The sequence below is a fragment of the Crocodylus siamensis genome, chromosome 15 (genome assembly GCF_052110815.1).
Source record: "Crocodylus siamensis isolate JL-2025a chromosome 15, ASM5211081v1, whole genome shotgun sequence".
Classification (NCBI taxonomy): domain Eukaryota; kingdom Metazoa; phylum Chordata; order Crocodylia; family Crocodylidae; genus Crocodylus; species Crocodylus siamensis.
This window is the reverse complement of record NC_143409.1, coordinates 55,589,697-55,612,387: the sequence shown is the minus strand read 5'-3', so window position 1 is coordinate 55,612,387 and position 22,691 is coordinate 55,589,697. Positions and strand designations below refer to the sequence as shown.

The window sequence follows — 22,691 nt, the reverse complement described above, 5'->3', positions numbered from 1 at the left end:
GGAGTAGGACAGCCTCTAGGGTTGTGCGAGGCTTCGTTCGGACAGAGCTTCGGATCCAGAGAAGCTTCGGACACTTTGGGGTCTGAAGCAGCACATCGGGGTCGAAGCGCTGGCATTGTTTGGCTTCCCGAAGTGGTTCAGAGCCGCTGCAGAGATCCAGCCATAGAGTATAATGGGAAAACAATAAAACATCTATAACTTTGTTGTTTTCTCTCTGATTTAGACTAAATTTTCAGGGATGGTAGATTCTACAGAGAGGATGAAGCCTGCCAAGGTTCAAGAGGATTGATGCAGTAGTTTTGGGGGTAACAGCACCTCAAATTCTTGAAAGCAAAACTCATGTCATGTCTAGGTGTTACAATATAGTGGGGTGAAAACTGCAGGGCTGGTAGCTCTTACTGAGGCCACAAAGCCTGCCAAGTTTCAAGAAAATCAGTGCAGAGGTTTGGGGAGAACTACCCCTGAAGCGGCGGACAAGAAAAACTTGTTCCATGGGTGCTGTGGGGCTGATTGTGTCTGTCTGGGAGCGGGAGGGGAGACAGGGCTGCAGGCCTGGCTGCAAAGCTGCTGTGTTCCCAGTTACCAGTCATGATTCACTCAGGGACCAGGCACTCAGGGACCAGCTCAATACACAGGACCTAGCTACTATATAACGACTTAACGAGCAGCAATTAGCACCTACAAAACCAGGCTAAGGAGAGGAAAGCATCAATACAGACAATCAACTGCCCCAGAACAGACAGTCTTGGCATGAGGTTTGCCTGTCAGCAGCTAGGGGTGCAGGGCCCCAGAACCCCCCTGCACCAATCTCCTCGACAGCTGGCAGGCATCACAGCAGGGGCCATCGTCCCTGCAGCTGTCACCGTGCTGCACCTTAACACATGGTGTCACCCATGTCATGAGTTTTGCTTGTCCGCAGCTTGAGGTGCAGTTCCCCCCAAAACTCCTGCACCAATCTCCTTGAAATCTGGTAGGCTTTGTGTCCTCAGCAAGACCTACCAGCCCTGCAGTTTTGACCCCTCTATCATGTGACACAGCTGTGACATGAGTTTGGCTTTCAACAATTTGGGGTACAGTTCCCCCCAAACAGATGAACTGATATTCTTGAAACTTGGCAGACTTCATGCTCTCATCAGTGGCTACCATCCCGGCAAGTTTCATCCAAATCAGACAAGAAACAACAAAGTTATAGATATTTCATTGATTCCCCATTATCCCCTATGGCCGGATCTCTGAGGTGGCTCCAAAGCTTTGGATATGCTTTGGCCGGATCAAGGTGGAAACCTGGTCCAGAACTCTGGATCAGATCTCAGCCATCCAAAGCGGTTGGATCCAAAGCCAGATTGGACTTGCAGAGACCAAATCAGCCCCCACACTGGGACCCCCTCAGGCTCCAGAGGAGGCATATCCTGGCCAAGGGTCAGTGAGGATCGAGTCAGAGAACCTCTGGAGGGACTGGATGTATTTAAATCAGCTGGTCTGGATGATGTCCACCCCAGAGTGCTGAGGGAACTAGCAGAGGTCATTGCGGGACCCCTGGCATGGCTTTATGAGCACTTGTGGTACTCTAGCGTGGTGCCAGAGGACTGGAAAAGGGCCAGCGTGGTTCCCATTTTCAAAAAAGGGAGGAAGGAGGACCCAGGAAATTATAGGCCAGTTAGTCTTACCTCGATTCTGGGTAAGCTTTTTGAGAGAATTATTCTGGCACATGTCCATGAGGGGCCAGCGGGGGAGATTATGTTTAGGGGCAACCAACACGGATTCATTAGAAGCAGATCCTGTCAGACCAACCCGGTGGCCTTCTATGACCAGGTCACCAAATCCTTAGATGCAGCGGTAGCAGTGGACATCGTCTTTCTGAACTTTAGGAAGGCCTTCGACACTGTCTCTCACCCCGTTCTCATTAAGAAACTTGGGGGGCTGTCGTGTCAACACCTGCACAGTCGAATGTGTTGCTAACTGGCTGGAGGGCCGCACCCAGAGAGTGGTGGTGGATGGTTTATTTTCGACATGGAGAGATGTGGGCAGTGGGGTCCCCCAGGGCTTGGTCCTCGGGCCCGCACTGTTCAACATCTTCATCAGTGACTTGGACGAGGGGATAAATAGCACCCTGTTCACATTTGCTGGTGACACTAAGATGTGGGGGGATGTGGGCACACTAGAAGGGAGGAATAGGCTGCAATCAGACCTAGACAGGTTACAGGGGTGGGCAGATGAGAGTAGGATGGGTTTCAACACTGACAAGTGCAAGGTGCTGCACCTGGGGAGGAAGAATCAGCAGCATACCTACAGGCTGGGGAACTCCCTTCTCGTCCGTGCAGAGGCAGAAAAGGATCTTGGAGACATTATTGACATCAAGATGAACATGGGCTGGCAGTGCAGGGACGCAGTCAGGAAGGCCAACAGCTCCTTGTCATTCATCCACAGATGCATCTCGAGCAGGGCCAGGGAGGTGATCCTCCCCCTCTGTGCGGCACTGGTCAGGCCGCAGCGGGAGTACTGCGTCCAGTTCTGGGCGCTGCACTTCAGGAGGGATGTGGGCAACATGGAGAGGGTCCAGAGGAGGCCACTCACATGATCAGGGGGCAGCAGGGCAGGCCCTAAGTGGAAAGGCTACGGGACCTGAACCTGTTCAGCCTCCACAGGTGAAAGCTGAGGAGGATCTAGTGGCCTGTTACAAACTAGTCAGAGGGAACCAGCAGGCACTGGGGGAGTCCCTGTTCCCCCGAGCACTGCCAGGAGTGACTAGAAATAACGGTCACAAGCTGGCAGAGGGTAGATTCAGACTAGACATCAGGAGGTGCGACTTCACTGTCAGGGCGGCTAGGATCTGGAACCAACTTCCAAGAGCAGTAGTGCTGGCTCCTAGCCTGGGGGGCTTTAAGAGGAGGCTAGACGAACACCTTGCTGGGCTCGTTTGACCCCAGTACTTTTTCCTGCCATGGCAGGGGGTCGAACTTGATGATCTGCTCAGGTCCCTTCTGTCCCTACCAACTATGAAACTATGAAACTATGGATCGCTGCCGACTCGCACAGGCCTAACAGCCTCCTCTCTACCTGTTGATGGGTGTGTGTACACATTGATTAATGTGCCTTAGTTACTGTGCATTTAGTTTAGTACCTCTTATAAGGTGTGGCTGGTGAACTGAGACTCCTGGGGCAAGTGGAGCATCCCATGGAAGCAGGGCTGGGGGGAGTTGCAGCCAGCCAGGAGCATGGGGGTTGCAGCTTCCCCACTCCCGGCTGGAGTGCCAGGCCAGCTGCAAACCTCCCCCATCCTCATGCTCCCAGCCAGATGCAGCCCCTCCCCATGTGATGCTTCAGCCCCCTTACCAGTCTGAGTTCACCAGCCATGACTGCCTCTAATAAGAGGTTTTAGCTGAATGCACAGTAAATAGAGTTGCTGCACAGTAGCACCAGCACGTGGTTATTTTGTGATGCTTACTGCATATTAACAGTAATTCATAGAAAATCACATATTAACACTGTACAGTAGGCTATTAGCATGGTTAATAACTGCTACAATACTGCCCAGTATTATTAAGCTAATGCACAGTATGGGTTTCATATAGATGTGCCCAGTATACCTGTGGGTAGACCACTGTATGGAAAGTTAATGTAGATGAACTGTAATGGAGTGATAATGAACAAAATACATACACACGCAAAACATATGGAGCCATTTTGAAAGCCATGTTAAAACTTTAATACTGTTTCATCCAGAGTTAAAGTTGGACTAGCTTTGCTACATTTGTATCATTATTGGCTTGTCCACATGTAACTTATAACCTATGGTTCTTCTGATATGTTTTGGGTAGTGTTTTGATCATCATCCTCAACGTTCAGGCTGCTGGGAACTGTGTCCTGCAAGAGGCTGCTGGCCACAAGCAGTGTTCTGGATCCCATGTGTGACACAGAAAGAATTACTCAATTTTTTGTTGGATGGATAAACCTTGGAGAGGTTTACAGTCACTTGGATACTACACTAGCTGGTCTGTTTAAAAATTAGCCCAACTCAGCAAAATTTCCCAGGACAGTGGTAGCAATGCTGTGCATTAGTTATGTTCCCTGGTGTCACTTCAAAGAAACAAGGCTTGCAGGACCTGTTAATCTCTGAAATACCCAGCTTTCATTACAATGTTTATCTGACCTTTTCCTGAGAAATTCATTTTTCCTTTTTTTTTTGGCCAGGCTTGCACATTGGTATTTTAGGTTCTTCTGTTCTCTTAGCACCTATCTTCAGTAATTTTTCCTTTATTCTTTACACAGCTTTTTTGGCTTAACCTCTCTGCTTATTAGTGTGTGTTTGGGGGGGGGGCGGTTCTTTGTCTTTTGTTTTTGTTTTTTCACATTTCTTATTAGGTCATTCAGTTGTCAGTGATGCTTGTTCTCTGCTCATTTGGTCCTTTAGCAGTTACTGGGGCTTTTCCTCCCAAGCTGTCTCTCATCTTAACCAGAGCTGAGCATAACTAGAAGTCCCACACGTAACAGTTGCTGCATGCTTCCAAACAGCAGCTCTCCTTTTGGTAACGCTCAGGATGCTGTTACACATTACCCACATGCATGTGCATATGCATGTGGAATGCCATGTGATGTTAGCATTAGAAAGTGCTCTGAGCAGCTGCACATTAAGGCTTAATACCATTTCTGATTTCTACAACTCTAACTTGCAACCAGGGGCAAGGCTAGAAGCCAGGATGCCTGGGCTTTACCCCTGCTGTGTGTGTGTGGCTGGGTGGGAACAGTGCATACTGAGATGCTGGAGGATTGCAAAGGGTTTGTTTTATCTCCATGGAGCAGACTGGTGATCTACAGGATGGGTAACAAGAATCAGAGGTAATCCTCACCCAAAATGACTTAACTTTGAGACATTCAAAGGGTATTTAGCAGGAATTTTCACATTTTTATGCATGAATACTCACATTATAAGTGCCTTTCTTGTGGACTAATTGTAAGGTGTTACAACACACTCAGCCACTAGGCTGGGAAAAGTGTCCACGTAGGCAGATGCTAGGGAGGGGAGGCACAACCCCTTATGCACCTGAAACTGCCAAAAACTGTTCCTCCGGGAGAAATACTGTGCAGCAGTTGAAAAGGGATATTTAGTCATTGTGTGGTTTTTTAAGAAGTTGAAAAAAAATAGGCATTCAGGAGACATTTCACTGCATACACTGATCACTCATCACTGGCCTGCATACAGCAACAAAAAAATATCAATGCCACACAGCTGAAGCGGATCTTTTCAGGATTATGATATGGAAGACATTCCTATTAAGTGTAACACAAAAGGCATTGTCGATGCTTTGTCACAACAGTGGGGGGTGGGGGCCTTGAACTTCCCTAGATTACTAGTAACAGCCATCTTGTTTATTTTATTTTTACTCTCGTGCCCTTTCAGTCTGACTTGGCTGCCAGACGGTGCTTAGGACAAGAAACACCCAGCTGCTGCACTTCTGCCACTTTTTTCCTGGGTTCAAGTTGCCCGTGACACTTGGGGGCTGAGGTGTGAAATCTTTCCGTGCAAAGCTAACCCCCTAGCACATCTTGGGTCTTGGGTGCTTTTTTTTTGGTGCCAAACCTTTCCATGCAAAGCCCCACAGGGCTCCCCCAGTGTACACAAGCATCTCCCAAGGCTAGGTAAAGGGTGGGGGGAACCCTTCAGGCAGCACACTGTTTCCGCAGGGAACTGGGCGCAGGGTACCCTTTGGGCTACCCCCAAGCGTTTTTGTGCAAAAACACCCCAGAGGCTGCCATGAGGCTGAAGTTGATTGCTTATTCTCAGATCCTTATTCCCAGTTCCTTTTTCAAAGCTAATCTAGACCCAATAATGAATTACACATCCTAAATAGAGATAATTTCATTAGCTATGCATATGTACTAATTCATATGTAAAATAATATCCCACATCAAGTATAGAGACCTAAATGAAGGTTAGATTAGGATGGGATTATGGGGAAAAATACTTCTTGGACTACCCCAGACTTCCTGTCAATGCCACTGGGGGAGTGTCCCAAAGAACCCTGACCACAGTCCCGCCCAGCCCAAAGCACAGTTTGGCTGTGCCAGGCTGCCACCTGATAGCCCCCATGCCCACTATACTAAGTATAATGGCTTGAATAAGGAACTAGCTTTTGGGATAGGATTATATTGGCTAAAAAATCTGTTTGGGACACCCATCAGAATACCTTTGCTTGACCGGGGGACTCTACCCAATGCATATGACCAGAGACTTGCCTGGCCCAACGCGTGGTTTGGCCGTGCCAGGCTGTGAACTGACAGCACCCCAGCCACTGTGGTAAGTACATGGACCTGAATAAGGAACTGGATTCTGAGCTTGGATTATAGCTACAAATCCTTCTTGGGCCACCCCAGACCATATCTCTGTACCACTGGGGGACTCTCCTGCACATCTCTGACCAGAGACTTGCCTAGCCCAAAGCACCCTTTCACTGTGCCAGGCTGCCAACTGACAGCACCCCTGCTCCGTCCATCCCCATCTACTCGTGCATACCCCCTAGGACACGTCCAAGTACCCCCAGGGCATTGACAACTCCTGCCCCCACCCTCCCCAGCCCTACTCCTGTGAGGTGGTGGCACTCTGTACCCGCCCACCCACGTGCTTCCACCTCCCGAGAGCTACACTAATTAAAGCGTCCCCAGTGTCACATGTATTTAGTGCCCCCACATTTCAAAATGTCAGCAGGAGCACTTTAAATAAAACTTATTTGAGAAGGTTTAAAGTGCCCACCACCATTTTGAAGCACGGGGCCACTCAATCCACATGATGTGGAGGCTGCTAAAGCATGCTAGTTAGCACTGTCTTGCAGACTCAATTACTTGAGTCTGTTCCAGTGTGTGCTAATAAATGGTTGAAGCAAGCATTGGGCAAGTGTATAGGTTTCCAACAAGAACCACTGATTTAGACTGAGAGACATAGCTAGCTATGTTCATCTCAAGTGAGGCAGAAGATGGGGTAGAGATGCACCTTATACTCTCAGGGTGTTTCAGCCTTGGCCCATGGGCTAGATCTGGCCTGCAAAGCCACATCATCCATCTCACGGGGATGCCCACAGTTCCCATAAACCTGACAGTGGGTGAGTGGTGGCAACTGCTTCACTGACAGCTCCCTCAAAACTGTTTTTGGACCCGAGTGGAGTCCCATGCAGTAGTATGAGGAATTGGAATGACTGGGACACGTGCTGTAGGCATGAAGCTCAGCAAGGTCTGGGGGGAAGAAAAAGCACAGCAAGTGATGCTGCCCCCAGGCACCACTATACCCAGGGTGCTCAGGCACCATGTTACACATGTTGGATACAGAGCCACTTGCCCAGTCGAATCTCACACATGGCCCTAGACCCTATGCGTGGCCCTAGACTCAGACCAGCATACCAGAAAATTTGAGCACCACTGGACATACTGAATCTGACATGCATCAGCTTTCATAAGCGAGCACTCACTTCATCAGATGCTGTGAAGACATGCAGAGAGAAAGCTGCCCAACATTTTTTTTTAATACAAGATGGGGAAGAGAGGAAGAACAGAAGATGGAGGACAATGCTGAAAGAGGTGAACAGAGTAATACAGTAATAAACCCAGAGGGACTGCAGGGAAATACAAGTGAAGGATGGCAATCTGGAGATGGTCCCTCCCAGTTAGTGGTGCTGTGGGTGTGAGGATTGAGAAATGAGCCCTTGGGGCACAGGGCAGCAGCAGGGCACAAGTTGAAGGAGTTCCTGTGACTGGGAGACCCAAAGCCAGTCCTGCCCTGCTTCACCCACCCCCACCTTGGGAGCACCCAGGGGCTGGCAGTTAGGCAAGGCTGGGATGGGACAGTCTGTGCCATGTGTGTCATGGCAATGACAGGGATTCCCTAACTCACGGCTTGGTTGGGACTGGGCACAGGATCAGGGGAGTTGTATTGGTGCCCCCAGCACTGTGACCAGTATAAAAATATGGGCGCAGGGTCCCAGAGAAGGTGTCAGTGAAAGTGAAGAGGTGGGACCCATCAGTCACATTGTAAAATGAGACTTCACCCACCTCATAGTCCAGGAAAACCCCCACCTTTCTGGGCCGCAGGCGTATGGGGAGGCGAGTCGGGGTGGTGGTGAGGGCTTTGAATTTCTGATCTCGCAGCCACATGACCCAGTACCCATCCTCAGGTGACAGTGTGACCAGCCCTTTCCTGCGCACGGACTCCCTGCACACACCCAGAGCCCAGCATGTCTTGTCTCCCACCTCCACCTCCCAGTAGTGCCTCCCGCTTGTGAACCTCTCAGAGCCCAAAACTTCTGGGCAAGTATCAAATCTTTCAGGGCTGTTGGGTAAATCCTGTTGTGTGTCTCCATGTCTCACACATTTCTGATCCTCAGACAGTATGAGTTCAGGATAAGCTGTGCCTGGGTCCAGAGTCACATCCACTGTGGAGAGAGTCACAGGTTAGGGGCAGGGCAGGCAGGTCCATGAGATCACAGGAAATTATCTACATCCCCAGGAGCCATAGTTCAGTCCCTGCCTGGGAAATCACTGTCACCCAGAGAGAAAATGGGGAGAACAGGAAATGGCTCCAGGGGCAAAGTGGGATGTTGCCACTGGTTTGTTCATTCCTGGAGGCAAGAGGGGCTGGTGCTGGACCCATGAGGAGTGAAAAGAGGGAAAGGTGCCACTGGGTGGGGGCTGACCAAGACCTGGGAATGGGGAGGGACATGAGATAATGTCATAACAGCAGGTTGGTGCCTTGCCCCTCCCCACCCCAGGCTGGGCTGCTCTGCCCCACCTGGGACCCTCCATACCCGAAGCCTATGGGCATAGAACTGCAAGCCCACAGCCAGATCGTTCCCTAACACAGCCAAGCCCAGGGCAAGGCCATACATCTGAGCTGCCCTCACTTGTTTCAGGGGAGCACAGACAAATGCAACTGAGCACAAGTGCCCATTGCTAATGAGTTTGGGGCCAAGGGAGGAGGAGGCATTTATCCACTGACTGCCCCCTTCCTCTTGGCTCAGATACACCAGGGACCTGTCCCAGTTCAATCCCATAACATATATGTGCCCTAGGGGTCTGCACTAGGATGGATACAGTGGGCCAGGGACATCCTGGGATTGGGACACTGCTGGAATGGGAGTCTCGTGCCCTCCAAGTATTGACAGTCCCTTCTCTTTGTGGGGATCTTTAAACCCATACGAGCAATTTAGAAGTAGAAATCTCATTGGCTTCTAGTGGGAGATGGGCTCCTCAACCATGCTGAGACTACTGAAGTGCTAACCACTAAAAAATACCAGAAGAGCTCAGCTCTGATCCCCAGGGAATATCTGCACCCTCCACTGCCTGGTGGCACATACCAGGAGAGCTGGGGATGCCCACAGGGCTCCAGCTCTCACACTCTGATCTGGGTGCAAATTGGCCCAGGGCAGACCCTTCTGGCAGTCAGCATGGCTCCAGGATCATTTGACCCATGAGAAAAGATAGTGACAGCTCTGCACAGCACAGTGTATGCATGGATGTGAGGAGTGGGAAAAATCAGGTTTCCCTGCAGGCCCCACCCCATTTGTGAGAATGCAACACAGAAATGACCTGGAACATCAAAACCTCTTCAGGAATGACCTATCAATCTTCCCAAAGCCATGCACAGGTCTACCAAGACAGATACTGTTGGGCTCTGGTCAGTGTGTGGGCTCTGCATGGGCAGAATAAACCAAGAGTAGTAAAAAATGGCTGGTGCATGCAGCTCAGGTAATGCCAAGGAGATGGACTGAGGATCCCCAAACACCCCTGGGCCTGGAGCCAACATGGCCCAGAAACCAGACTCGCACAGGGCACACAGAAGGCAGCAGGGATGCAGTGATTCGTGCTGGTCACAGGGATACAGCCTATACTTGGGGCATCACAATAGTGCCAGAAGTGGCTGCAGGGAGCAAACCTCTCAGAAAGGAAGGATCTGGGGTCACTGATATGGGGTCAGGGTCACTCACCTGCATGTACTCGGGCTCTTCTGAATCCTGGAATCAACCAGCAGAGAGAGAGGTGAGCATTCACACAGAAGAGTTACCACAGCAGGATCCAATGCACAGACACTGGACACTGGACAGACTGTGCTGCTGCCCAAACCCCTGAAGCTGCCTGGGAGCCGGGGCAAGAGAAGAGGCAGGAGGGCTTCAGCATTTGGCCCCAGATCCCTGCAGCAGCCAATGGAGAACTGAAACATTCACAACGTAGGGAGCCTGGAGGGAGGGTCCTCCCACCAGCTGAATCTTGCCCCAGCAGCCTGGACCAGAGGAGGAGCCATGGTTTTGTCCAGGTGGGAATATCTCAGTGTCCCATCCAGCAACAGCGGGGGGCCGGTGTCACTGTGGAGCCATCACTTCTCTGTGCCCTGACATTCAGGGTCTCAGTTCTCAGCCCTCCCTTCCCGGCGGCCCCTCCTTGCCCACTCCATATGTCAGCGAGATTGTGTCTCCAGCAGGTGTAATCTTGAAATGACACACAGAGTCCTTATTATTTAACAATGCATCTCTCCACCCCCACCCCAGGACTTCTGCCCACAGGGCCCAGCTCTGCACTGTCTCACTGCTGACAAGGATGTGCAACGCTCTGACTGCCCCTTGAGTTTGACTGCCCCTGGGCTGTTCTGACCCAGGTCACTGGGACATGTATCCTGCTGGCTTCTGTCCTCTGCAGATCACGTCACATTTCTCATCCCAGAGCTGCCCCACACCTAGGATCAGGTGCCCACTGCTCACTCCCCTGCAGTGTGTCCTCAGGACTCACCTCTCTCTGCAGCCAGCCCCTCTGCAAGGAAAGAGATCAAGCCAAATATTAGTCCCCATCCGGGTCTTGATTTAACACTGGCGCTGGTAAGGAGTCCCAGGGCTTTCCCAGGTGCTGCTATTCCCCTAGAGAGCTAATAAGGATGGGGCCTAATATACAAGGTGCCAGAATCCCAGGGGCTCAGTGGGGATCAATCAGACATCCTTCCTACAGGCCCAGGGCACTGAGGATCCAACCCCAAATCTCTCTGTGGTAATGTATCACATCCAACCAACCATGACCCACCCCAAGGAATCCCCCACCCACCTCTCTGCCCCACAGGAGATGCCTTTAGGGGGCCTCTCCTCCAACACAGCTGGGTGTTGTCACAGGTCAGGTGCAGGTGGGGGGGAGAGCACTCTCACTCTCAGCCCATGCATGCAGACAGAAAAATTTATAACAGCTTTCTTGGATCTCCAAAATCCAGCTAAAACCTCCCTGTGAGGACTCACTATACTTCCTTAGGGAATTCACCTCAGCTCTCCCCAGGTACCTGCTGGCAGCTCCAGGTCTGGGATTCATGCACCATCACAAACAGCTTTCAGATGTAAACTCCCAGCTCCATCCTTATCCTCATCCATTCAGACTGGGGCTTATGGCTCCAAAGTCCCAGCTCTAAGCATCAGGACCTGAGCACTGAGCAGCAGATCCCACAGGGAGTCAAACAGAGGACACTTCTGTACAGCTAAGACCTGACAAGAGTACAAGGCCTGTACTAACGTGACCAGGGCCTGAGTGGGAGGCAGAACCACATAGATTTTAAATGACCAATGGTGTGCTCTGCTTTACTCATCCCCATGGAGTCCACCCTGTGCAACCCTGGAGAGCTGGGGTGCCAAAGGCTTGTCCAGGATTTGGGCTACTCTGGCCTTGGGCACAGGGCTCTGAACCCAGCTCTGGCCCCCTGAGAACCTGAACACAAGGGCTCTGACAACCCTCTCCCCCTTCTTCTACTTCTACCCCACGATAATGAGACAAGGAACCTGGAAGTGGCCCTTACTCAGGAATCCCATCACAGCTTCCTGAAGCTTTTTCTCCCTAGAGAAATCCTGGATTCTCTTCTGCAGCTCAGGGAACTTAGGGCCTGGATGCAGAGGCATCACCTCCTCACCCCTGCAAAGACACACAAGAAAATATTCCTCTCATTCCTCAGCCAGAAGTTGCCACATCCTCAAAGCCACAAAGGGACATGAGTGGGAGCAGGGGCCACAGGGTAGATGCTCTGTTTGACAGGTCAGTGGTGCCTGTGCAGTCTGTTGGTTCCCAGCCCTGGAGATAGGTGGGCAATGTTCAGACTGGGAAGCCTTTCCACTACAGCTATTTAAGTAGGGCACAACCCACAAACATTGTTTATGCAACTGGGAAAGAACATGGGGAAATACCATGATCACCACAGTGGCTTCCTAGTCACACCCGAGGAAGACTGCTCTACTGGCATGGGATAGTACCCATGTAGGTAATGCATAGTTAACATTGGCTTCATGCCCACTTTATGGAAATGGGATACTCCTCCATAGCTTGCTCCTGGGGCCTTATGGCTACGGGCAAGTGAAACTCGGGAGCATCCAAACCCCAAGCCTTCAGGCTTGGGCCCGCAAGTAGGATGCCCACCAAAGGATTTAGGAGCATCTGAAGCCTGAGGTGGGGGTGGAGGATGTTTGCTGGTAGTAGGGCCATTTATGGTTCTGGACTGACTCATGGATTTGGAGTTGATTTGACCAATTTGTTTAGGAATATGGAAACTTAAAAAAACAAAACAAAATTAAAAACCCAAACCTGTGTCTGTCCCAGGGCTTTTGTCCAGAGAGCTGCACTGCACAGTGATTGGAGATGTTCATATTCCTAACAGGCCCCTGCCTCAGCCTATCATCAGGAAAAACAGCCCTGGCAGTGGCAGGATAAGTTCCCCTCATACGTAGCCTGGTCCATGGGACCCCAATAGAACAGGGAAGGGAGGCTCCTGGGACAGGAAGGGGCCTATTCCTGAGGTCTACCTGCTCCTCAGCTATAATCCCAGGCACCATGGTGCCTAGTCCCTGCTGGGATTCCTGGGTGGGACTTCTGCCCAGGAACACTGTCCAAATGGGGCCTGGGCTGAGACACTCGGCTCTCTCCCCACAAACTCCTAAGCCATGCCAGACAGGACAGACTTTTCATCACTACAAGCTGGAGCCCATAGCTAAAAAGCCCAGGGCCAGCCCAGCCCCAGGGGAGGGGCTTATTCAGACCATGGCTATAGGGCAATCCCAATTCCCAGGTAGGTCACAAGATGACATTAGCCAGTGGGGCAGGAGCGATGAAGTGGAGCCCAGACTTGCCTGCTTACTGCGCTTCGGACACCCTGGAGGGGAAAAAGAGACACAAGAGAGTGTCGGTGCTACAAGGGTAAACCAGCAAAATCTGGTTGACACCAGCACACATGTTGAGGCACAGCCACAAAACCTTGGGACCCTTCAGTATTCGTGATGTATCAAGCTGCCTCAATTGTGCTGACCTGGCCTGACTAAAACTTGTCAATCGAGCGAACATGAATCAGCATCTCCAGAAAACAGTAGACAGAACTTCATGACAATAACAAGCTGGGCAAACAAATCAGCAGCTCCAGAGTTAATAAGATGGGCCACAGGATTAAGACAACAATTTGGTATTTGATTGGTTTGGGCCTAGCCAAAGCCTGCATCAAGCTCTTGATCAAGAAAGAAAATTAAAAAAAAAAAAAAAATCAAAGGATTGCATTTGAACCTTGGACAGCTATGTGATATCTGCTATAGGACCCCTACTGATGAAGACTGCAAGCCCGGCCAGCTTTACTTTACAGCAGTTAAGACCCATCCCATAAGATTATGCTTTGCTGGCAATGTGGCTTTATTAGTCAATCCATAAACCTCTCAGATTGGTTAGAATGACCCAAGGGTCCATTGGAGTATTTCACTCAACCCAGTTTAAAGTTGGTTAACTGTGCTCTATCCCTGCCCAGCCCCTTGTGTTCTGCTTTGTAAAAATGGCTGTCCCTCCACACAGGACACTGGTGCTGGGATAGAATCAACCTTCCCCACCGCCCCCCACCTCCCTGCCTGCCCACCCCTGTCTCCCTGCACACTGGCCACAGGGCCTTGCAGAAAACACAGGTTGTCCCCTCTTCCCTGTGTCACCTCCAAACTTCAAAGGAACATGGAAGCTGTCCTCTGCATCACTGAGCACTGGGGCACATCTGATGCAGTCTCACCTGCAGGAGCTCAGGCACTGGCTGCTGACACTTCCCCTCCAGCTCCATGATTAGGGTGCTGAGGCGAGCAGTCTCCTTGCACAGGTAAGCAGCATTTTCCTCCCTCTTCCTCATAATCTCTGCATCCAGCTCTCCCAGCCGGGCCACCAGGAGGCGCTCCTGTTCAACCAGGAGCTGGCGCAGCCCCTCGCACTCAGACACCACCAGCTGCCTCTCCAGCTCTGTCTGCCTCTGGGTGCCAGCATACACAGGGACAGGGCAGGAACACAGACAGTGGGGTCAGGGAAGATGCCATGGCTGGCAAAGCTAATCAAACACTGGCATGCATCCACTGAGGCATCTCAAGAAAGGCTAAGGCTGTCATCCCCCCACTCCTCTCAGCAGTGGCGACACGTAGGGGGTGCACAGGGGTGCACATGTACACCCTGAGAGTGCTGGTGCACCCCCTGATGGCCACGCTTGCCGCTTAGGAGACAGGCGGGGGGCAGTTTGTAGCACCAGTTCCCCCCTTCAAGCACCAGCTGGGGAATAGGGCTTCCAGGTGAAGCAGTTTCACTCCCAGGTGGTGCACGAGCGCTGGCTGGGAAGTGGGGCTGCCACCAGAAGTGGCCATGACCACTTCTGGAAGTCCTGCGGTCCCCCCCCTAAGTGCCATGGCCACTTTTTTGCGAGTGATCAGTTTTAGGGGACCCCCACCCTGGACAGTGCAATTGGCTGTGGGAGGACCCTCCCCAGTGAGCACTATTGGCTACAGGGGCACTCCCCCCAGTTGATGAATGGTCCCGGGAGGAGGCATGTACCCCCCCTGACTCAAGGCAGTCAAGGCACCAGTTGCCCATGTTACTCGGCCTTGGGGACACTGTAACTGGAGTACTGAATCCAGTTCTGGGCACAGAACTTCAAGGAGGATGTGGAGAAGCTTGAGAGAGTCCAAAGAAGGGCCACAAACGTGATTAGAGTCCTGGAGACCAAAATGTATGAGGAGAGGCTGAGGGACTTGGGATTGTTCAGCCTGGAGAAGAAAAGACTCGGGAGACTTGGTGGCAGCCTATAAGTATATCAGGGGAGTACATCAGCACTTGGGGGAGCATCTATTCACCAAGGCTCCCCAGGGGAGGACAAGAAATAATGGGCACAAACTTAATGAAGACCACTTCAAGCTACACATAAGGAAAAACTTCTTTACAAGCTGAGTGCAGAGGGTTTGGAACAGGCTCCCCCCAGAGGTGGTACAGTAATCCACCCTGGCCATCTTCAAAAAACGTCATAACGCCCATCTTGCTTGAGTCATTTGATCTGCCCAGTCTTCCCTGCCCAACTGCAATGGGGCTAGGCCCAATGATCTGTAAGGACCATTCCAGACCCTAAAAACTGTGAAACTAAAATGATGAAAATGGAACTGAGTGTTTTCTGAGCTGCACAGAGTCCTTCATTCCAGCCCCCCCCCCCCCCGGGTGCAGTTTAGGGTGTTTTGAAGGGATGTGCACCTTCCCATCTGCAAAGGGAGCTTCTTCCAGCTCCCAGCCACTCAAACCTTCTGGCTGAAGCTGGGCTTCTGTGAGCCAAGGGTTTGCAGGGCAGGGCCATGACACAGCAGGGCTGCCCCAGCTCATCCATGAAAGGCGAACCTCCCCTCCACCAGTGACCATGCCTGACCCCCCAAGAGAGGTGCAGAGACCTCTTCCAGGACTTACCCCAGCACCAGCAGAAATCTCCACCTCCCCTGGCCCCACCGCAATGTCACTGGCACGAGTTGATGCACAGCAGTTACACTGGCCCTCCCTTCCCAGCCCATCAGTTGGGGGCAGGGCCAGACGCTACTGTCCTTATCCCAGTGTAAACTCACATGATCCCACTCCTCATTTACACAAGGAAAAGGAGAATGGAGTTGGCCCTCCAGTGGTTAAAATCTGACACTGAGCCTTTCACTGCCATAGCCCTGAAAATCTTTGCTCCCCTCCAAACTACACAGACATTAAGCAGCACAGAGACACCCCCACCCCGCTGCCACCACTGCCCTCACTGTGTTGGCCACCTACCAGAAGTCTTGCACTCTCCTGCTCCCAGGCACATTTCAGGCCCTGCAGTTCCTCTCTCTGCTCCCTCAGGTGCTCCAGGCAGCTACGGATTTGTGCCTGCAAACACACAGGGGTTATCTGACTGCAGAGAGAATGAAGCTGTGACTCCCAACCCTAGGACAACTGCTCCCTACCTTGTAGTCCTTGGCAGCCTCCTCAATGGGAACCACCTTGTGACCTTGGTGTTCCCGGGACTCTTTGCAGATCACGCAGATGGGGACTTCATTCTCCTCACAAAAGAGCTTCAGAGCCTCCTGGTGCCTCTCACACACATACGGGCCCTTGGGCTCCCTCCCTGCCTGCAACTTCAGTTGCTTCACCAACTCAACCATATTGCCCAGCTGCCTGTTGGGCCGGAGGTTTCTCTGTGGGGCTGTTTCCCTGCACTGGGGGCAGCAGACACTTGGCTCCAACTCCCCCCAGCACTTGCTGATGCAGGGGCGGCAGAAGTTGTGCCCACAGTCAGTTATCACTGGATCTGTAAAATAGTCCAGACACAGGGAGCAAGTCACCTCCTCCTGAAAGCTCCCTGCCAGGTCTCCTGCATCCATGGCTCCTCTGATCCTGGGGAAGAGCAGATACAAATTGGTTTGACTTCCCTGAGTGCAGCAGCCTGTGCAGCCTGGGGCAGGGTGGGGCCTTTACCTTCCTAGGCTCTCAGCAGGGCCTGGGCATAGTCCACTCATATATACATAAAGCCAGTGCATTTTTTGGGAGGGGCCATTTCTTTACTGTTGAAATTCCTAATTGAGGTACCAAGAAAGAAACTTAGCTGGGGGGGGGGGGTCACTTTTTAAATTTTAGTCTTTGGCTGCCACCTTTAAAAATTACAGCTATGACTAATGAGATGAATAAATGTCACTGTCACAGTACCTATATGAGACTCATTTTTTATTTTCTAAATGACTTTAAATAGATACTGCAATAACTTAAAAGCTTTTTTGTCTTTTGATGAGTAATTGCCTATTGTTTGGCAGTTCTAAGCCTTTAAATGGAAATATCATCAATATTTACCACTGTTTTGGCAACAGAAGAAGAGTACTTGTTTGAAATGGAAAGTTTTACAATGTATTTCTTCAACAGCACATTTACTACTATTAATAACAAAGGTACAAATGATTATGGAACACATTTAAGTAAAATAAAATGTGTCAACTCAAATTTGAAGTCTAGTCTATGACATGGCATACACTGGATATTTGTAATCTGGGTATTCTTCTGTATCAATATTTTCTTCAAGACTCTAGAATAGTAATTTTCATTGGCTCATCTGCATGTCCATTTTCATTGTTTAGAGGCAATTTCACTCCACCTGGCTTTACACTTTTAGTATGTGTCAAAGTTTCCAACACATCCAACACTGATGTCCACCCAAAATTTCTTGGATCAAGAATTTGTGCATATTGTGAATTTCTCCATTCATAGACTTGCAGCTATGCTCAAAGGCTGTGCTGTTTGAAGTAATCATGGTCCAGAAGAAGTCTTTCATAATCATAGTCTGCTAGTTTATCAAACAGATCTTCAGTGAGCTCCTCTTTTTTTCCAAGTTGTTGCATAGTCTCCACGTAGATCAAGTCGTTTGATTCTAAGATTTACTTCATTGACATCACTGTCACAGCCAAAGAAAGCTTCCACTTTGTTTACTCCAATGAATCCATAAAACCCAAGAACAGTAGATGCTATATCATGCTAGGAGACTGTGGCATTAATGCCTACATAGTCAGATGGGTGGCAAATTGACTTGATGGTTGCACCCAGAGAGTGGTGGTGGACAGGTCATTTTTGACCCGCAGTTATGTTGGCAGTAGAGTTCCCCAGAGCTTGGTCCTCAGGCCTGTGCTGTTCAACATCTTTATCAGTGTCTTGGAGGTGGGCATGGAAAGCACACTGTCCAAATTCACTGACAAATTCAAAGATGTGGGGAGAAGTGGTCACACTGGAGCAGAGGGACAGAATCCAGCTAGATCTAGACAGGTCACAGAGGTGGGTGAATGAGAATAGAATGGAATTCAACACAGACAAGTGCAAGACGCTGCATCTAGGGAGAAGGAACCTGCAGCATACCTATAGGCTGGGGAACACCCTTCTCAACAACACAGTGGCTGAAAAGGATCTTAGAGTCATTGTTGACTCCAGGGTAGATATGAGCTGCCAATGTGAGGAAGCAGTCAGTAAGGCTAACCACACCTTGCCATGTATCTACAGGTGCATCACAGGCATGTCCAGGGAGGTGATCCTTCCCCTCTATGTGGTACTGGTCGAGCCACAGCTGGAGTGCTGTGTCCGGTTCTGGGTGCCACACTTCAAGAGGGATGTGGCTAACCTTGAGAGGATCCAGAGGAAGGCCACTCACATGGTCAGGGGGAAGCAGGGCAGGCCCTACAAGGAGAGGCTGAGGGGTCTGAATCTATTCGACCTCCACAAGAGAAGGCCGAGAGGGGATCTGGTGGCCATCTATAAACTCACCAGGGTGGACTAGCAGAAAATAAGTGAAGCTCTGTTCCCCCGGGCACCACCTTGAATAACAAGGAATAATGGCCACAAATTGATTGACAGCAGATTCAGGTATGAAATCAGGAGGCATTACTTTCATTAGGGTTTCCAGGCTCTGGAATGGGTTCCCAAGGGTGGTGCTCTTCCCTCCCTTGACGGTCTTCAAAAGGAGGTTGGATACATATCTAGCTGGGGTATTATGATCCCAGCACTTGTTCCTGTGTGAAGACTCTTCCTTACCTCTTCTGTTGATGGCTTTCCAGAGCAAAGAAAGTGAAGAATTTGTTGATTCAGATCCCATGGGTCCACTTCCCATTCTCCTGGAACTGTCTTCACTGCATCAACAACTTTGCAATCCATCTCCATCCTGGAAGGACCCAGTTCTGGATGGCAATACAATAATTGCTTGAAATGAGCCACTTGTTTTACTTGTCCCCTGGACCACACAATAACTTGTCTACTGAATATGCTGATTGAAACCATAGATAGATTATTGGTAAATCTAATTCATCCCCCCATTTCCTCTGGTCTTGCATTCTTTATTCATAGTTGTGAGACGGGAGATAGGACCCCCCCCAAGTGCGGTCCAGGCCCCTAACCAAAGCACCGCAGCACTCACCATAGGAGCTGAGATGGGCAGCAGCAAGGAGGAGACCAGAGCACAAACACTGACACAGACACAGCCTCAGCAGTTTCACAGCTGCCTGAGCCTGCGTATCATGGAGAGCTGGGGATGTGGCCTCCAAGCAGTGCGGGCTGCTCAAAAGGCAGCCAGAGAAACAGCTGGGGAGGAGCGGAGGAGAGAGAGATGGAGTTCCAGCCAGGAGATGCAGGCTCGGGAGCTGGGAGGCTCCAGCTCTAGCCCCAGCTTCCCAGAGGAGGAGACAGCTGGCCACCAGGAGACTGGTAAAGCAGAAGGAAGGCTCAGGGTTTGGCAAGAGCCAAGGAGCCCTGCTGGAAAGCAGCGATCAGGTGGGACACCACTGGGGAACGGCAAGGCTCTGACTAGGAGCCCTGGAACTGGGACGCAGGGCAGTCCCTCAGGTTCACAGTTATCCTTGGACAGCTCTGAAAGGGGCAGAGCATGGGGAACTACGAGCCCTAAGAAAGAGGAGAAGAGTGACGCCGGCAAGAGGGACCAAAATGACAGGATCCCAGGTCATTCAGGCTCCAGAGTGGGGATGCCAGTGGAACTGGTAGGGGTGGGACACAGGGGAGGTCCTAATACCATTGCCCTAGGAGGGAGAGAGAAAGGAGCCCTGAGAGAAAGAGAGAGAAAGGCAGAATTGGGAGCTCCACCAGCAGGTGCTGGAATTTTTCTGTTGAATTGTGAATGACCCCAGCAGGGGCAAGTTTATTTTCCTTGAAGAGGGGGAAACCAGCCAGAAAACCGGGGTGGCCTCTGTTCCAAGAGTCGAAATCACGCTCGGCACTCACCAGTAGGTCAGGACGGGACGTGCACAGGGCAGAAGGAGGAACCTGCACAGCTCGTTAGCTGCCTTTTTGTTCAATTACAGCTGGCTGATGATGTCAGTGTCGGATGCCAACCAGCAGAAATAAGAACAGTGGCCGCTGTCACGGAGGGGCTGGACAGCATGAGTGAGGAGCTGCAGCTGCCATCGATGCCGGGAGGAACCTTCGCCACGGGACCCACGGAGCCAAGAAAGCTGGCAGGGACACGGGCGGTGTGAGGCAACATCCTGACAGGAGCCCGAGCTGGACAACGTGGGAGCTGCGGGCACGATACCCGAAGAAGTGGCTGGAGTGGCATCCAGGATCAACGCAACTCAGGTGGGGTGCTGGGATTATGGGGCATGGAGAAAGCCATGCCAGGGAGGGAAGAACCCCGGGAGCCCTGAGGGGGTGCAGTCAGGAGGGGCATCATCACCAGTCCCAGATGGAGTGATGGGCAGAAGAGAAGAGTGCTGGAGGCGATTGGTCTGGGGTGGGCCAGAAGAAACCCCAGGGAGTGTTCGGGGTAGGCTAGTAAGAAGGTAGGGATTGACCTGGCATTCTATATTTTGTTGGTTTGGTTATTTAGTCACCCCAGACAAAGGGGTAGAGAGAAAGGGGCGTGTACCCCGGGGACTGAGGCCGAAGAGAAGCCTCTGTAAATTTACCTTTTTTTTTTATATGTTTTCCCCCTGAAGGAAGGAGTGAAGGCGAGGAGGGCAGTTAGGAAGGCCCCTACAGCGGTCATAGTGGCTAGGGGCCATGGGCACTTAAAGGCTAGCCAGGAGGCATTACCCCACAGTGGGGAACAAGGCCAATGGACAGGTGATGCACTGAAGGTGGCATGAGGCCGGGGTATGGGGTGGTGGAGCCCTGTGAGTGACCGCCAGGTGAATCCCGGGCCACCAGGTATCCCGTCAACTGACCCCTCCTACTGAGGAACAGCAAGTCGTAGCAGTCAAGAATGGGGTCAGTGACATGGGAAGAAGAGAGCTACTCCAGCACAGACACGATCCCAGGAGGTGTTTGACATCCACCTATAGAGCAAAGATCGCTTGAGAGCAGTTATTCGAAGCCTGGTGGTCACAGCCTCCTTAAGGTTCACGGCCCAAAAGACCCAGCCCTGGCAAGGTGGGCAGTGTGGGGAAGAACTGCGGGGAGCAGCATCAACCCAGGCCAAAGGCATGGTAAGGGTGGGGTAAAGGGGAGGTTTTGGAGCCCAACGAAGACAACCCCAGGGTTGAGACACCTCCAGGCCCCAACTGGGAACCACCTCCCCAACTGATAACAACAAAGATGTGGCAGGAGAGAAAAAGGGGCAGTGCCCAGACCATCTAGGTGGCACCAGACTAGGGTTTCACCCTGATGTCGCTGGGAGGCAGGGCACCCACAAAGAGGTCCCCAAAGCCTTACAAAACCTACCAGCAACAATGGTAATGTCAATGAACTGTTCTGGAAGCAGTTTGCTGTAAGTCTTTCCAGTCAATGCAAATGAAAATATTGTAGCCATGTATACCTTTTCATCTTCTCTTAATGTGTCATTTACCAATAATACAAGGATAGGTATCTTAGATTATTGATATTTCCATAAGCTGCTAAGATTGGAAGCATTCTATGGCAAGTTGATAAGTAGTCTTCAAACTTTGTTCCACTCCTTAGATAATGATAATGTTGAAAACTGATTTCAACATCAATGATATCGACAGAAAATACTTGGCCATACCTGATTAGAAACAGAGCACTTCTTCAAACACTGGACATACTGATTCCTGAAAAGTAGTTGAACTGATGAATGTATCGTGTCCGTTTTCTATAGTGATATCTACCCTCTGTTTCAAGCTGTCAGTTGTTTGAGGAGTCTTCTGGAAGTGTCAATGGATAAGCATATTCAGTAAACCACTTATTAGTTTGTGGAGGTGCATTCCTTTGGTGTAATGTATATCAAAAAAATGTTCTATATGTGTTACTTGAAGCCACAACCTATGCATCAACAGATAATTCTTCAAGACCACTACCTATATATCTCTTTCCTACAGCATTGAGATAACACAATTCTGTGTGAACCTACCAAATACACCTTTCACATGAGGCCACTAGGCCTATGCAGGTTGGCAGCTCACCACTTCAGATGCTAGCGATCTTTCAGATGGCAGCAATCCAATCCAGTGCTCCAAATCAGTTTCCCGCTTCATTTTGGCCGAAGCGGCTCTGAAGCTACCTCAGAGATCCAGACATAAGGTATAATGGGGAATCAATAAAATATCTATAACTTTGTTGGGTTTTGTATGATTGGGATGAAGCTTGCAGGAGTGGTAGCCTCCACTAGGATCACAAAGCCTGCCAAGTTTCAAGATCGGTGTAGGGGTTCAGGGGAAACTGCACCCCAAATTCTTGAAAAGAAAACTCATGCCATATCTATGTGATACACCACAGGGGGGTGAAAAGTGCAGGAATAGTAGCCCCCTGTGATGCCATGAAGCCTGACAAGTTTCAAGGAGCTAGATGCAGGGGTTTGGGAGGAACTGCACCTCAAGCTGCTGACAGGCAAAACCTGTGGCATATATGACCCTATGTGTTAAAATGCAGTGGACTGAAAACTGCAGGGGTTGTGGCCCCTGCTGTGGCCACAAAGCCTGCCA

General features: G+C 50.7%; 1 protein-coding gene across 2 annotated transcripts; it reads right to left on the bottom strand.

Annotated features, from left to right (window-relative positions):
* Positions 1-7,795: 7,795 nt before the first annotated feature.
* Positions 7,796-16,658, bottom strand: LOC149853005 (zinc finger protein RFP-like). Of its 2 annotated transcripts, XM_090028652.1 has the most exons (8): positions 16,242-16,658; positions 16,069-16,164; positions 14,030-14,260; positions 13,122-13,144; positions 11,804-11,916; positions 10,765-10,785; positions 9,969-9,995; positions 7,796-8,417 (listed from the first exon to the last, which is right to left on the bottom strand). In XM_090028652.1, the coding sequence occupies exons 1-8, from the start codon at positions 16,656-16,658 to the stop codon at positions 7,876-7,878; spliced, it is 1,470 nt and encodes a 489-aa protein (XP_089884778.1). In that variant the 3' UTR covers positions 7,796-7,875. The 2 variants fall into 2 exon arrangements, with proteins under 2 accessions (XP_089884778.1, XP_089884779.1); XM_090028653.1 differs by lacking the exons at positions 9,969-9,995; positions 10,765-10,785.
* Positions 16,659-22,691: the final 6,033 nt, after the last annotated feature.